General features: G+C 39.0%; 1 protein-coding gene across 1 annotated transcript in view; it reads right to left on the bottom strand.

The window, feature by feature from the left end:
- Positions 1 to 17,112, bottom strand: part of myom3 (myomesin 3) — a 78,411-nt gene that overhangs the window by 18,805 nt on the left and 42,494 nt on the right. The window contains exons 14-18 of the mRNA XM_080471007.1: positions 15,472 to 15,599; positions 10,746 to 10,929; positions 8,666 to 8,840; positions 8,398 to 8,519; positions 5,704 to 5,891 (exon numbers count right to left, since the gene is read on the bottom strand). Of these exons, the coding sequence (XP_080327133.1) occupies positions 5,704 to 5,891; positions 8,398 to 8,519; positions 8,666 to 8,840; positions 10,746 to 10,929; positions 15,472 to 15,599 (797 nt within the window). The remainder of the gene's footprint in view (positions 1 to 5,703; positions 5,892 to 8,397; positions 8,520 to 8,665; positions 8,841 to 10,745; positions 10,930 to 15,471; positions 15,600 to 17,112) is intronic.

Genomic DNA, 17,112 nt, shown 5'->3' with positions numbered 1-17,112 from the left:
GGAGACAAACTGTCACACACACTCACATTCACATCTAAGGGCAATTTACAGTCACCAGCTGACCTTAACCCTGCAAAGCATGAACCATGAGATAATTGCATACATTTTTTTTTTTTTACATTTGTCGTAGTTTTGCAATTTATCAGTGACACATTAAACCTAGACTTTAGTTTGAAAAGTAATTTAAAACTCAAATAATTTTTTTCCCTAATTGCACAATGACATATTAAACATTTGGCATCTGCTGAAATTAACTTATCGGGCAACAATGTCAAACCAAACTGGAGAGCCACAATGGTGGAAGAGAAACTTTTCACTCAAGTTTTACTAACTTTTTGGTTCAGGACCTCTTTATTGTGTTGGGTCTGAACAGTTTCTGTCTTTGTCCAGGTAAAGATGGACCCTACATTTGACATGGGAGATGTGAGCAATGACCACTTGTCTAGTCATTGCATCCAAGCCTGGTTTCTGATTCATTCAGGTTTACATGTGACAAAAACTGCACAGTGACGATGTGTAAGTCTCAGACAGTCAGGTATCAAATACGATCAAGGCTTTATAAGGACACAGGCATGTTTGTGGACCGTGAGAGGGAAACAGAGTACCAAGAGAAAATGCATGCACGTATAGGGAGAACATGCAAACTCAAACTAATGTCAGTCACAGATTCTAACGGGATGAAATCAAAGAACATTTGTTTAATGAACAACGCAGTGCGTTGGCGTAACAGACTCGAGTCTCTTTGTTGTGTTTTCATACGATGGGGACTCATTCAAGCTGTTTACTTTCATTTCTGAGGCCATAACAAAACCACATCAAATTAATGTATTCGTGAATAAAACAGAGGAAGAAATAGTGTGTTATTCTCTGCTCAATAAAAATGTGTATTTTTGTAAATATGTGTTTTATTTCTCACTTTTGATGTGTCTGTGCTTGCTGTTTTAAAGGCTTGTGCAGAAACCAGATTGTGCTTCTTTTTTCTTTTTTTAAAAAAAATCTAAATTAGTTCTTATTTCTCTAGTTAGATGGATGTTTTCCTAATGTATTCATATCATTTTAGACTCTTTTTAATTTCCCTCTCATTAAGCTTTCATGCAGGGAGCCTTCCTTCATCAGTTTCCTTTAAGGAAAGAGGAGTTGTCACACCAAGCTTGCACAGTGACTCCCCTTCCTGAAGGGATTTTACAACATATTGGCTTTGCTGCTGCGGCATCTTTCTAAACCCATGAGACACTTTTGCTTCGGGAGGAGAAGGGATTCAGTCCTATTGATCTGTGCATTGATCTTCCTATTCACAGCCATTTAGACTTTAAGGTCCTTATCGCCTCTCCGAACGGTTGTAAACCCCGGCTGCTTCTTTTGGCTCGCTCTCTCTCTCTCTGCAACTAATTGACACAACCAGGGGGAGCTGATTTTATAGTAATAGCTATTGCTATCTCAAAACCCACCACCTTCCATCTGTAGCCCCACCCCTTCTCATTATCTATAGATCTCTCTCTAACCACATTAGAATGACAACTCTTATCAGATCAACGTACAGTCCAAACCTGAGAAGTTCAGTCTGTGAATAGAAGTACATCTTTGAACCACAAGATGGCGAAAAGGTTTCATTTTCCCATTAGACATGTCATTGAATCTCAGACCTTTCTTCGTGCAGCATTTTGTTTTATCAGAAGGTTTGGCAGCACAGTAATAGTGTTTAGAGTCACGGATAAAGCTGAAAAGACACTAAAAAAGAAAACCTGCAGATTAAACTGGTGCTTCACCACAATGCTGCTCTTGTTTGAGTGCATCCATGTTTTGGAGACTTTATGCGACTTCTCTGCATTAAAAAAAAACTGATATTGTCAATTTTATAGACCTGAGTTCATGTATTATTTCAACAAATACATTGCCTGATATTAATTTGAAATTAAATGTTGCTGTTTGGAGATAATTTACCTTTAAAGTCACAGAGAAGCTTATTCAGATTACTATACAACAAGCAGTGTCCATCCATCCATCCATCCATCCATCCATCCATCCATCCATCCATCCATCCATCCATCCATCCATCCATCCATCCATCCATCCATCCATCCATCCATCCATCCAGTTGTCAGTCCAACACAAGGCCAACACAGAGAGGCACACACATTCACATTCACTATAGACAATTAAAGTCAAGAAATCTTTGCACTGTCAGAAGAAACCCTCAACATCCAGAAAGAATCATCCACTCACTGTTGGGGAGAACATGAAAACTCCCCACATGAAAACTCCCCACAGATAGTCCTGGTACTGGCATGAACTTCTCGCTATGTGGTAAATGTGCTTACTACTACTACATCTACAGTATGTGTGCCTCTGAAACAATGTAAAAGGGGATATAAGTTTGTAAATCAGGATGTTTGATTTATTATCATACTCATCTAATTAACTTAGCGCAACGTGATTTATGTTGTTATATATGTTTTTTAGAATTCAGTGAACTACATAAAAAGAAACAGGGATTAAGTATTAGTATCACTGATATTTTCTGGGGTGTAAACTTCAGACTGGGGACTAATGATGCTTTAGGTTAAGACTTAACTTTGAGTGTAGGGGCCCTGGGTTTGAAACTCAGTGGCGGCAGAAAGACAATCCGCAGCATCGACTTTTTGTGACGACCCCACTTAAATACCAAATAGACCATCATCATCAGTAACTTAGTACTTAAGTGGCATAAAAAGTACCACAGAAATAATTTACATGCCCCGACTCTTCCAAATCGATACCCGATGGTCTAAGTATCGCTTCTAATGCTAAATTGTATTTATTGTGTGGGAGAATAAAATACATCTCCCCTTCATAGTGATTTAATCTACCACTTGAACTATGCCTAGAGTAGCGCTGCCATCTCCCAATTGTGAAAAGGAGGCAGCTGAATAGACTGATCAATGACTATAACTAATGTGTTGGTATAACAGAGTAGCAGGTGACCAGGAAACAACTTACTCTCCTTTTTATTCAACTGTGTGCGTAAAGAGTGTCTGTCTACTTTGTCATTGTCTAAATGCACCACAGTACTTAACTTGTAATGAAGTACTTCAACAGTCTTTTATTGATGCTTTTACAACTTGTAAACTGTTTTTAAATGAATGAGAGACACAAATACAAAAGGTTCACATTACTTTAGAATCCACCCCAAAAAAAACCCCAAAAACAACTTCAGTGATGTTCTTTCCTGGCGGCGACAGTTACAAAAACAAGAAAAGCTTTCAGACTAGAAACATGCACAAAACTCAAACCTTCAAAAGACAAGCGGCCGTGAGCACAAAGCAGCAGCACAATCGATGCTCTCTTAATGGCTCTAATTTGCGTCATAGCAGCAGGACTGGAATCAAACAAGGGCACCTGCTGGGACAAGAACTAATGCTTTGCGAGAGCGGATTCTCGTTTGGCCCAAAAGGAGGCGCTGCATGTTCTCAACAGAGGGGCTCCTTCAAGGATGAGGGGGGGGGTGGGTCTCTCCAGGCCCTCAAGACACCGCGCTCCACAGCATGTCGCGGCTAATCTAGATGTACACTGGCACAGTCATTTTCCTTTTAATTGGCTTTGTCTTTGTTTCTTCCCAGGAGCGAAAAACAAGCACTCACACATAACACATTTGCCCAATGTCTAATTACCAAGCACCTGTAATCTCTGGGAGACAGGTTAAAGATTGAACTTTCCTCCGGGTCTCCATGGACACTGCTTGTTGCCTAGTGACACAGCCAATGTAGATGAAGGAGCTTGAGCCATTATTGCCATTATTCAGAGGGAACCGTCGACAACGTGCATTAGTATAATTACATTAAATGTCTTCAGTGCTGCTAAGTAAAATCCCTTTGTGTGCCTACTGGGGAGGGTCTAAATTGATTGTTTTTGTTGTTGTTGGTATTTTCACTAAAATATTATGTCCCTTAAAAATATATTAATGTGAAGATTCATGCAAATAATGAGGCTTTTCCTCACTTTTGTTTGGTGTCACCTCTCGGTCTAATAGTGATGAACGTTTATGAGCCTGCAACCTCCATGACCAGAATAGTCATTTTTGCCATCTTCAATCACATAAAACCTGAACTGCAAAATATAATCATTAGAATGAAGGTAACACCGCTGTTTGTTTGGCATGTCGAAAGAATCGCAATCAAAAATTCTTCGCTTTTAATATTCTTTTTCCTAATTAACACTCAGGGACTAAGATCCAAAGCTCAATAGTGATCACTTGCAATGAAATTCAATAGTACATAGCACCGTTTCTTGTTTCTTGTTTTATGTGAGGGTTTTTTTCTGAAAGTTCCTGCCAAGCAGCTGAAGAGCCAAAACGTTGTTATCTGATCATTTGCATGCCAGTGTTTTTGGATCAGTACTCACCTGAAAATATTGCTTTTAACATTCTACTTTTCAAACAATGTGTGTCATCAAACTTTAAAGTGATTATGTTGTTTAAGTCCTCATTCATGCTGGTCGGTGGAACTCCCTCCCACTTCCAATCATGATGCTATTATGTCTGCGTAAATCTCCCATCACATGTTGGAGCTCGTGATTTTCACGTCAGATCAAGGTTGACAGCAAACAGTCATGACTGAAGCTGATATAAGTAATAATAAATTCTAGTGTTTGCCTTTCTGTCTTCATAATAACTATAATTTGTAAGAAAATGCCTTTAACTTCTTTCTCTTGACACATACAGAATCTTACTCTTGCCCTCCCACATGAGGCTTTTATACCAAGTATTGTTGGTAGTGATGATGATACCAGCCATAGTCTCTCAAGGTATTGGGATAAGAGATCAGTTAAAGTTCATTTCTGCTATCTAACCAACTTAACTAGGTATGTTTGTTCTTTCTCATGTATCATGATATAATATATCATGATACATCCGAAGAGCGATTTCCTAATGAATCCAGAGGGTAGGCAGGATGTTTCCAACCTGGAAATTCTCACCAGTTCATCTTTTTTTGGGGGGAAAGAAAACATGTTAATATGAAAAGACAGGAAATCCAGCTATCAGCCTGACAAAGTAGGAGCAGTCGTGTCGAAACTATTTTTACCGAAAGAAAACTATAGGAAATTGTGTGATCGTTTCTGTGCCTGCTGTCCTGCATTTCTTCAGCTCATTTCAAGTCACCAGCAATATTTTTCTTCGAAAACAGCTCAGAGCAGTTCGGGCATGTTCTAAACATAGTGGAGAATACAAACAACACGATTTGCATTTTTAAATATTCAAGATTTATGTAAGCAGCCCTTCATATTACTCATGAGCCCGTCACTCGTGACCCCTGAGCTACCATGTTCAAGTTGTGTCCAGTTCTCATGTGACGGCCATAGTCATTCATATTTTGGGAAATTTCAATTTAATCTGGAGAGTGTCTTGGATTACTTTATTTAATACATTTAGATTTAAAAAGAAAAAGATGGATTTGAGTTTCTGTTGCCAGGTATGCTGATGAATCCATCTTAACTTCAATAAAGGGGGCATTCAAATTAGCAGAAAAGAAAATACATAGAAACAGATGGGAAGTTTTTCCCCTTCCAACATAGTTTTTGTACACATATCATCTAAAAACTAAGTCTGTGGTGATTTCTAAATCCCGTACTCAACGAGATATTTCACCAACAACCATGAAAACCCAATGAATTCCTCCAAAGTCATCCAGCAGCACAAACGCGAGCACCAGCTTTAAATGAATTCCTCACCTTGAGCTTCCTCTCTTTGACAGCCTGGACATTGACCTCCCTCCACACCTCCCCCCCTCCTTCCCTCTGATCCAGGTAGTAGCCACGTATGGGGGTACCGCCGTTGTCTGAGGGGGCCCTCCAGCCCAACACCATCTCTGATCCAGTGCACAGCAGCAGGGCGATGGCAGATGGAGCGGAGGGAACATCTGGACAGAACAAGAATGATAGATGAGAGGCTCAGCGGGCTTTCAGGTAAACACACAGAGAAATGCTGATATGTCCCTGGTTGACAACAAACTCCTGCCCGTGTTTTCAAAGTCATGACAACAGACTCATATTAAGCGTCGGTGAATGAAAGAAATATTTGGCTCATATTGTGTTTGATAAAAAAATGTATTCGTCACAAAGGATTGGACACAAGCCATTATCCCTCAGTAATGGCAGAGTGGCAGAATAGATGTGAGATTATTCTGGCGGTGAGTGGCAAGTAAAATGAGTCATGACTGTACAGCAGGCAGCAGAAAACACATTATAAAAGACTGCAACACGGGAAGAAGGACAGGCGGTTTTTTTAAGTATCGTTGCTCATTGCAATATAAATCATTTGTAACAGGCTGCATGACAAAACACACACAGCAGAAGCAAAGTCTCAAGTGAATGTGTTGCCTTGTAATCTAAGCTTTTCCCCCCATACACTCCTTTCTTTGCGCAGTTTGAGCAAAACACTTTCTAAAGCTGCTTGTGTGTCACCCGAGACTCTGCAAACATATTTATATATATATATATATATATATATATTTTTTTTTTTTTCATTGTTATTATGCTGTATACACATAAACTCACAGAGAGGGCTCATGGGGCTGTAAAATAAAAACTACAAACTTGAGGAACGAGGATCAAAAGTTTCTCTGAACACGCTTGACTGAATTTGAAACTGAAGAAAATTTGAAAAATATTATCCGACAAGCTAAAAAAAATATGAACAATATTTTGAGGTTTTTAAATTCGAACTGTTAGTTGCGTTTAAGAAAAGCATTTGGATCTACATTTATTCACCTTCCTGTGAACTGAATGATTTCTGCTGAATCAAAAACTAGTGGTGTGCAGAAACTAGTAGGCACATATTAATGTGGTGTAAGTTGTCGATAATGTGCTTTTAACAGTTGATATTTATTACATTTCACACATAATAGGATGTCACAAAAGGTCTTAGTCATACCTCACTATATCTGTTTATATACAGATTTCAAAATACACTTTTTCCATTTGCTTAAGGAATGAAATTGGTGTTTATCTTCAGAAACACATTTTCTCAATAACAACAAATCGATCCTTTAGTTTTATTGATATATATAACATAAGTCATAGTTTGATCGTTTGATTGAGTTCCCGTGTGCCCCCTTGTACGGAGTTAAATAAATTTTTTCCTATTGACTACTGATGGTCAAAATGAGTTATAACCAGAGACACATTGCTTCTCAGAAGTTACTCGACATACTTTATTATGCCTGAGATATCCATGATTTAAGTTTATGAATAATAATTGGCTAAGAAAAACAACCTTATAAATATTTTACTCTTATGTGTGGAAAATAAAATACAGCAACAAAATAATAGCGATGTTGATGATTGAAGATTTGTTCTGGACAAATAAAAAAATCTGAAATAACGTTCTGAATAACTCCGTCCAGGTCGACGATAACTTCTTCCATAGTTAGCTGGGATCAGATAAAATGGTACATGGAGATGGATGGATTGCTGTTTGATAAACTTCTGCTGTAAAAAAAAGACATATCCACAGTTTTGTCCATAAAATAAAATCATATTATACTGTCACAATAATACTAGTTTACCAATCATCTACACTTTGATTGGCGCATTGGGAATTTATTTTCTTTGATTCCTCTGAAAAACAACATTTCGGCATTTTGTAGGCCAATTATAAGAAATGCTGCTCTGATGTTTGCTCACTGCGAGAGTAATAAAGCTGAACACAAAGCAGCTTTAGGGGTATTATGTGACATGCAGCAAAGTGCTCTAATATTCTGTGCAAAGTGCCAGACAATTTAAATGCATGTTCAAAAATCTCTTGAAAAACCAATAAAACCTGGACATTTTATTAAATTCATAACAGCCAGGACAGGGAAAGTAGATATACCTGGGCAAAAGAAGGTGTTTGGTCACGTTAAAGTGAAAGAATGAGTACTTTCATGTGTGCTTTCCAGGACTGCCAAAGTAAACGACTGCCATTACAGTTATATTCTGTTCAGAACGTAAAAGACTTTGATGTCATTATGAAACAGTTTCGTATTTGAAAACAATATTATCTGGTTCAAATATACATGAAAAAATGTGAATGCAACAAGCCACTATACATCTTTTTTTTTTTACAATACGTATGATTGCAGTTTGAAAACGGGTTGAAAGAAGCTGTATGGCGTTAGTGAGTTAAGTTTTGAGTGTTATGAGCTGTTGATGCATTAATGAACGCTACTTCGGCGAAGTCAGCAATGAAAGCCACAATCCAGTGCCTCCTCTCTTTGTTGCCCGTGAAGAATTATGTAGTTGCTGTCTGTAATGTGCTCAGCAGGGAAATACGGAGATTTCTGAGACTTCATACGTGCCACAGTTTACTGTGTTGATCAGCCAGTTCCAGCATCAGCTGAGATTTTGTGTGCTGTTTTTGGACCAGGTTAAAGAAGAAGCACTTACGGTTGGCTTTTCTGACCACGATGGGCTCACTCTCCTCTGAATACTGGCTGTTTCCTGCGCGGCTCACAGACTTCACTCGAAACACGTATTCCTTCCCAGTCTTGAGGCCGTGGACGGTAAACCTGAGGTATAAAGATGAATTGTTACAACACGGCGTCGCTGCCTGAAAACTCAAATATTTATAGCTCAGCTCTGACTAATTTCACTCGGCGGGGTGCAAATCACTTTTCCATAAGCCTGAATAATGTTAAAAGTCTGTCACATTTACCTGTTTTTGGTTACAGGCTTGTTGTTGACTGTCTTCCAGTCCAGCGTGCCAGCTTCACTGTAGTATAAATAATATCCCAGGATGTCATCTTTGTCTTTGGGTTCTTGCCACTGCAGCAGCACCGAGGTGTTTGTGTCTCTGAAGGTCATGACAGAGTGAGGTGGAGCCGGCAACTCTGCAGGAAAAATGCAAGACACAGTTCTTAAATTTATCTACATTACCTGTTCTGTTTACCGTGTGAGGATACGTATTAGGGCTGCAGGATATATAACACATTAATTACCATTATGAAATCAACAATCGTACATAAACATACCACAAAAGACTCATTAATCGTGTATTTCAACGCATTATGTAATCAAGCACTGCATACATAGCAGATTTTCACTACATTGTTTCAACATTTCATTACATCTGGTGGCGACCAGCATATAAGAAAAATAGAAGATTAAAAACTGAATGTGATCTTAAGAAAAATGGAGTTGTATTTGGTTAAAATTGAGAAAAAGAACACTTTCAATTGGAAGCCAAAATCAAAAAAGTAATTAGTGCAAGCAACTGATATCGTTCAGCTCTAATATAAACTGGATGAAGAGGAGGACGAGTTGGACAAAGAAACTCAGCACCGTACAGACAAATGTGTCAAATGTGAATAATTTGTACGCACGGACATAAACAGTCCAGAAATGAAGAAATAGAAAAAATAAAAACCCCACTAAATATTAAAATGACTGAACTTTTAGCAGAAAGCCTCCGCCAGCCAGCTAAAATGCAGACAACATTAACATCTGTTCTGAGACATTTTGTTATCTACAGTGTTGAGGGAAGCGGTACGAAGTGTTAAAAAGAATATTTTTAGCATAACTCCAGGTATTCCTACGTTGATTGGATGTTTTTAGAAAATATTTTCTTGTGGAAATGTGGTGGTTCCTGTTCCAGACTGTTGTCAGACGGAAAGACTGTGGAGCTTTGTCAGATTGTGTCGTAATTAGTGAACAAACGCTGCGTCTGCCAAGCGTCTTTTGTGTGAAATGAGCTCATATTTCTACCTGGGATCAATCTTGAGTCAGCTTGAATATTTTCTTGCCAATTTTTAGGGAAACAAAATCACTCGAGGTGTTCCAGTGAAATTAGAAGTGGGTGGAGAACCAGACAGCCAGAAAATGTGATTATACCTCACAGGAGTGCAGCTGCATGCAAATAATAACAAATTCCATAGAACTCCTTTGAATAAACATCTAAACCAATAATATAGATAAAATAAGTCAATTAGGGATAACTAAAAAGTGCAATTAATCTATACAATAATGACTAATACATGCTTTAAATTTAGATATCTTGATAATTTCTGATTACAATTGCAAATATTCTGGTTCAGTTTTTCAATAATTTACCAGGCTTCTCCTTTCTTTCTTTCTTTCTTTCTTTCTTTCTTTAACATGATGGTGAACTGGACAAGAAGGACATGGGATAACCTTTTTCCTCACTTTCTCACTCACTGAAAGGTACTAGCCAATATTTATATATATTATATATTTTATTTGATATTAGCCACAAACTTTTCTCGAGAAATTGCTCCAATCGGATTAAAGTTGATCACATAATTTCCATCCAACCAAAAAAATTTAATTTAGAACCATATTGAATATAATATATTATTGATAAAATATAGTTTTTTTTATATTTAAATATGTATTAACTGCTGCCTCTTCTGACCCTAGTAGCATCCTTCAGGTCTTATTTTTCCGTTTAATCCACCGCCCAGATGACCAGCATATTCCAGCATTGTTACTATGACTGACGGTTAATTTATTAATCTTAAATCACTCTACGACTTTAGCCTTCATCAAACCGATGTATTTTCATTCAAATTCAGGCCATGCCTAATGTCCACTTAGAATTATTTGCAAAGCATTTAGGATCCACTGTAAGATAAACTTAGACTGTCTTTTCTTGTGCACATCCGCGGTCGCTGCATAACCAGCAAACGGGCTGTAGGAGGAAGTCGCTCTTCAAAATCTAACCTTTACAACGGGCTGAGTAATAAATGGGTGCCAGTACATAACACATTCGCTCTCACCTTGTGGCTTTCCCAGGGAGATTGGTGGGCTCGGCTCCGAGGGGTCACTGACACCGTACTTGTTGACGGAGCGCACTCTGAAGCAGTACTGCTTGCCCTTGACCAAGTCAAACACTGGGAAGCGAGGAGAGTTTACCACCACATCCAGGCTGGCCATCTCCCAGCTGCTCTGCCCCGCCAGCGTCTGCTCCGAACACAAGGCGTTTAGAAAACCCCCCCCCCAAAAAAGTTCATTTCACAAACTCTTTCAAGGGCATCTTCATTGATCACTACGCATCCAATATTCTGGATACAATCAGCACCAGAGGCTGCCAAATACGCTTTAAAAAAGCCCCATAATTCAATCCAGATTGATCGCTTACTCCATAAGTGGTGATTGTGGAGTTTGTGAGCAAACCTCTTCTTGTATAGACAAGGGCAAAGAGGAACAAGGACTGGCAGTTGGAACAAATATAAAGACAGATGAGGAAATGCAGACAAACTAACTAAAGAGAAAGAATTAACATTGATCATGTTGTGCTTTTTTTCTTTCTATTTGGTTATTCTGCTCAGTACTCTGATCTTATTATTTTCCTCCCTGGGTTTTTTGTTTGGGGGAGAAAACCTCACGGTACAGAAGGGCATGTCAAACAGATCAGTGCTTATAAAGCGCTTCCTCAAGGGCAAAGATGATATTTGAATGTTTCCTTCATTATATAAGTGGAAGTGAGGCAGCAGACTTCAGTAATTTCAGATGCCTTTGACAGATTTGACAGTTTTATTAGCTCCGTAACTTATAAAGCTTCAATGAAAACCTATTTCCTGTGGCAGTTTTCTGATTATTTGAGCCAGAAGCTGTTGAGCGTCTGGGTAGATATTGGATAGTGGAGGCCTTTTTTTTTTTATTGTTGTGAAGAACGGGTCAGTCCGCATACGTCGATATGTTGGAGGGGAAAAAGCTTTCTCTTCTACAGTTTTGAAGTTTTAATCTTGAGCGGCGAAAAGAAATTAAAAACGAGTGGCCATACCCGTTCTATGGACCATTTTCAAAGGCACTATCAATATTTATGCCTTAATAAAGCTGATATAAGTGTCTGTGTGACCGTGTACGGCAAATCCTAAGAAAAAAAACACCTTGATATGCGAGCAAGAAAATGAAGACCCTGATGCCAAAGCACTTGGCACACGAGAGCAACATCGAGGTCTATGTGCCTTTAATGAGGAGATAAATTCCCCGGTTAAACTGACACCACCGTGGTGTGAGTGGGCGTGAGCGTTCGTCCCCTCTCCCTCACGTCGTTTTAATTAGCGCCGTTGTCAGAAGCGCGCCGCTAATTTAGTTCACATTCCAGCAGCACGCCGCCCGTTTCCCAACAAACAGTTGGAGGTATACTCACACTTGTGTATACAATTTTTACGCATCGGTATTGCAAAAAGCAAAGAAGCATTTGGTATAGTTTTGCATAACAAGCAATGTAATTTGTGTTTCTTTGTTGCAACAATGCTTTTTTGGGAATACATCTTACACTCTTTTAAAAGCCGATTTACTTCCTTTATAAGTTTCCAAAGGAGATTTTGCAAAGTTTCCTGGATGCAACTTACATACTCCCAAAAATACACGATCCTTACAAACAGGGGTGCCATTCTAAAGTCATTCTAAAGTTTTTAAGTCCCTTTGAGCAGAATCTTTAAAAAGCAAAAGATCTCCTGCCATGAAACATATTTACAGTAAATAAATAATCCCCCACACACAGGTTTTCTCAGTAGTAAAGTTTGTTTTTGCACACTGGGAGTATTTGAAATGTTCGCTGTCATATTTCACTTGGTGGAGCTGACGACAGCGAGTGGCACAGTGGAGGAGTGGTTTGCATGCTGCTCTCTGGGCTCGAAACTTGTCTGTCCAGAGTTTTCGTGTTCTTCCCGTGGTTTTCTTCATTTATTTTATCAATCCAAATTGCCCATCATCATTTGAATGTGTACATGTGAGTGATTGCGTTTTTTTGTGCCCTTTGTTCACTTTCAGCCGGGATCGGCTCCGGCTCAGTGTGACGAGTCAGAAAATATGAATGTTGACGTCCGGCCATTCTTAGCCAGAGCAATCACCTCGGAGATGATCAGGTCTTCATTGTGGGGCTGAATGGTGGAGTAATACATTTCAGTTAAGTCAAGAAGTATAAAGTAGTAATGCATCATATTTATCTCAACACACTTTTTTAGAAACCAGGTAATTATGGTCCTGATCACGTTCAACATGCCACAGGATAAGGTGTTTATTATTCACAGAAACTTTTAATATACTGCTTCCTGGTACCCAGAACTGTTGATATGATTATGTTTCAGAAAGATGGGAGATTCAAGGTTTCTATAGTTGCCAACATGCAACATCCCTGATCCAGTAAAGGAGTTAAAGAGGCGATGCCAAACACTTGTGGACACACTCATTCTCAAGCAAATACAAAATCTGTAGCCTTTAAAAGAAAACCAATGGACACTTTCACAGTTCTGCTCTAGATTGTCTTCGCTGTCTCATTATGGTTTTATTTGGAATCCGTAGGTCTGATTTTGAAAACTTTAGAATAGACAAAGCTTCAGAAACCCCTGACTTCTTGGCAATAAATCCCATATGATTATTTCCTTTTCACATGGCGCCATTGAACACGACTAAAGCCCAAGGATAACAGAAGCTCAGCAGCAACTGCAGAAAAAAAAGTGTTTTTTCCCATGGAAGTTCTGGCAACGTTTCATGAGCACAACCCCATACTGTACTCTGCTCTGCTGCTCGTCTCAAAAATGCATTTTTTTGTACACCAGGGGATCATTTGAAAGTGGTATCATCGAAAAGCTATGTTAGAACAAAGAAACGATCCACCAAAAGCAAAATTACTTCAGTTTTTCTTCTTTGATTGAAATAGTTTACATTTGTTTGGGTTTATAATAATAATATTGAAGACAACATGCTAAAAAGTTGGTGTTTCATATTCATTATCACCACTAGATGGCAGCAATAGCATTGCTATTATATGTGACTGACACTGTATTCCCCTTATACAAGTATGGAGCGCTGACATTGTGCAGCACAGTCATAAAAAGAGCAAATCAAACTAATAAATAACTCAAAAAAATATTTAACTGTAAGCTCAAAAGACAGGTTTTTTTTTCTTCATATCATTCACTTACTAACATACAGCTTACGCAAATCAGCATCTGGATTTAATCTGAGTCATGCTTCCATCAGCCTAACCGACCCAATCCTCCCTCCTTTGCCCTGAGCTGAGCGGGGACTGTCGTCAAACTAACTGCTCCACTGTGATCATCATCTCGCTGCTGTCTCTTTGTATGCTGTTTAGTGCAATCCAGGTGGAGGAGACCGAGTTTTTCCGGTTTTATTTTCACTGAAGACAGCTGCCTGCCGCAGCTGAAAATGGTGCCATGGGACTGAGGAAGCCAACGCTTCATAAAGCTGCAGGGAGCTGCAGATTGACATGACGAGTCTGCTACCTTTCCACATCACATGTGATATTATATAGCGGTTTAACCTAAAGCATGAATATTACAAAGTTCCTATTTCTTAAAAAATGCATTCAATTCTTGAACTAATTTCAAAGCTGTCATGTTTGTCATTCTGAAGCCACGAGATTCATATTGCGATGCAGGAAGAAGTATAAAAACCGCACGATCGGCTCAATCATTCAGTTAGCGTGACGTCTGAGAAAGCCGAATAAGAATAACTGTGATGGAGTTTTGATTGAGCCTCTGCAGACCACTGATTTCACTTGTTCTGCTGTGATTGCACCACCTGAATGATTGAGCTGAAACTTCAAGTCCCTCCCCAAACCAAACTGTGTTTTCTTTTTGTTTCTACTGTTGTGTCTTCACTGAGCAGAAAGATGCACGATACAAAACAAAGAAGCTGTTTTGTTTTTTTTAATATATAAATGATCTGCTGAAGGTTCTCCGTGATGAGTGCAAATCAAAATATAAGCAACACGTTTTTGAGCGCATTGTGGGGCTTCAAAAGAAGTTTGAATATTAATTAGTCCATTTTGAGCTTGTTTTGTGAAAACTCAACGACTCCAATACAGATTCAATAAGATTACACTTGTATAAGCAAATGAGTGAGTATATCAACAAATTCGTGAAAGCTATAGGGTTTTTATTTTACTTTTTTTTTATTTTAACATATGAATGAAGAGCAAATATACAAATATTACATTTTTAAAATACATTTGAAGCCTCCTGAACAAAAAAAACCAGTTTGAAGTTTGGGGTTTAATACAAAAGCAGCAAGTGTTCCAATGAAAGTGAAGAATCAATCCCTGAGATGTGATTAATGAGAATGAGCAACCTTTTCACGTTGTGTTAATTTTATCGTGTTGCGCTATGATGGCGTGATGATTGCAAGCAGCCAGTTCTCCAATTTCAGATGTTTGCTTTCAGTTTGAAATTGTACCATGCTGTTCTAAATGTTGGTGTTATAGAAACATCGTAAAGGTCATAAACCAAATATCGCCTGAATGAGATGAGTCACCTATTTCTCGCCTGTCTTACTGTTTCTCCAGGTGAGTTTATAATGTGAGAAATCTCTACAAAAACCTCCCGTCCTGTTGGAGAATACGTGGCACTAATGTGATTTGAAGCTAATATTCTTACTCTCTCCCGGAATGACGGAGGTTTTACAGTTTTCAGTGAGACCCTCCAAATTCTTTACTATAATGTGAACATTTGTGCGTGGGATGTGAATACCGACCCTCTCCACGTAGAAGGTGAGCGGCTCCCGGCCTCTCGGTTCAGGCTCGACCCAGCTCAGCACCACGTGGGTGTTGCTCACCTCGCAGGCATGGACGTCCGTGGGAGGGAAAGGAGCTTTGACCTCACCTGAAAAGAGGAGGAGGAGGAGGATGATGATGAGGAGGATGAGGATGACGGTGCGAGACAAAAAGTTAGAACAAGGTCATATAGAGTCCAAAAAATTGTTGGCAGTGATCCAGCTTTTTTTCTCCCGTTTCTGTCAGTGTTCAATGCTTCATCTGCTGGATTTGAGTCAAGCACGCAGTGGGTGAGATACACAGCACCTGACCCAGTTTCACCTCCACTCCGGAATACCGAAGAACAGCAGATAACACAGTCAAACGGCTTGAGTCAGCACGCTTTCTGCGGCACTCCAGCTGATTCAAGGACAAAGGAAGAGTTGAGATTAAACCCAAAGTGTTGGGTTTTGTGACTGTCTGCCTCACTCTGCTAGTCACCGTGTTTGTATCCCCAGAAGAGCGAACTGAGCTGCAGTGTGGATCAGAGAGGAGGCGCAGCAAAGAGGGTGCAGTGAAATGAGAGACACTGATCTGGCACGTGTGTGTGTGCGTGTGTGTGTGTGTGTGTGTGTGTGTGTGTGTGTGTGTGTGTGATTTGTACCTGTAATGTAGTGATGACATACATTACGGGGTCTTGTCTAAAATAGCAGCACAAAAATCAAGTGCCTATAATGTTTGTGTGAGAGGAAGTATTTTAGAAATCAATGTGAAATGATGACAACGTAGCTTTGCATGTGTTCAACAGCGACATAGACTGACATGATGAAGAAAGCCAAAACCGTAAGACAACTGACTGATTACAAAAAGGTGATTGAGTCAACAAATACAAATAAATAAAGTAAATAAAAACAAATCAAATATTCTATTTGCAACCTTTGGATTACATTGGAAAGTGTAAAATTAGTCAAAATTAAGAAAATTCTGAACAAGGTGTGAGAAAAGTGATTTTTCCATCCTTACAATGCACAATACCAACTAAAGAGATTATTGCTATCAGCCCAAAAGAAAACATATTGATTGGTAGGACAGCTTGATAAAAAAACAATCTTTAAAAAAAGTTCTAGATATTCAAGATAAATATGTTGGTCATTTGTGAGGGTTGAAAAAAATAGGATTTCAGCTTTTAAATTGATTGACTTCTCCCCAAGCAGAACTGTTGGGATGTAGTTTAATGACGCATGTATGTACGCAGCTGGGAACTGGGATTGCTCCCAGTTGGGAAGGTCAACTTTCCCAGTATTCCCACCTCCTACACAGCAGCGTCATCACTCTTATCAGAAGGCATAAACATACTCAAGATCACAGATATCAACCAAGTGGAAGATGAAATAAAGCTTTAAAGGTGCAATTTATTTTTCACACCGCATTTTTACACACTTGTACAGCCATTACTTTGCTTTGTTCTTTGCATTGTTGGGATCTTTCCTGCTTCCCAGGTATTTGTGAGCGCACCATCCGAGCATTTGTTTTTTACCTGACTAGTTACATTTTTCTATGATTACTTGGTTGAATAAAATTAATATACTTTACTGAAAGTGTCTGATTTTCACATCCAGGGATTGAATGTCATAACATTGGAC

The sequence above is a fragment of the Lipophrys pholis genome (assembly GCF_963383615.2).
Source record: "Lipophrys pholis genome assembly, chromosome: 9".
NCBI classification, from domain to species: Eukaryota; Metazoa; Chordata; class Actinopteri; order Blenniiformes; family Blenniidae; genus Lipophrys; species Lipophrys pholis.
The sequence above is the reverse complement of the archived record's forward strand: the minus strand, read 5'-3'. Positions and strand labels throughout refer to the sequence as shown.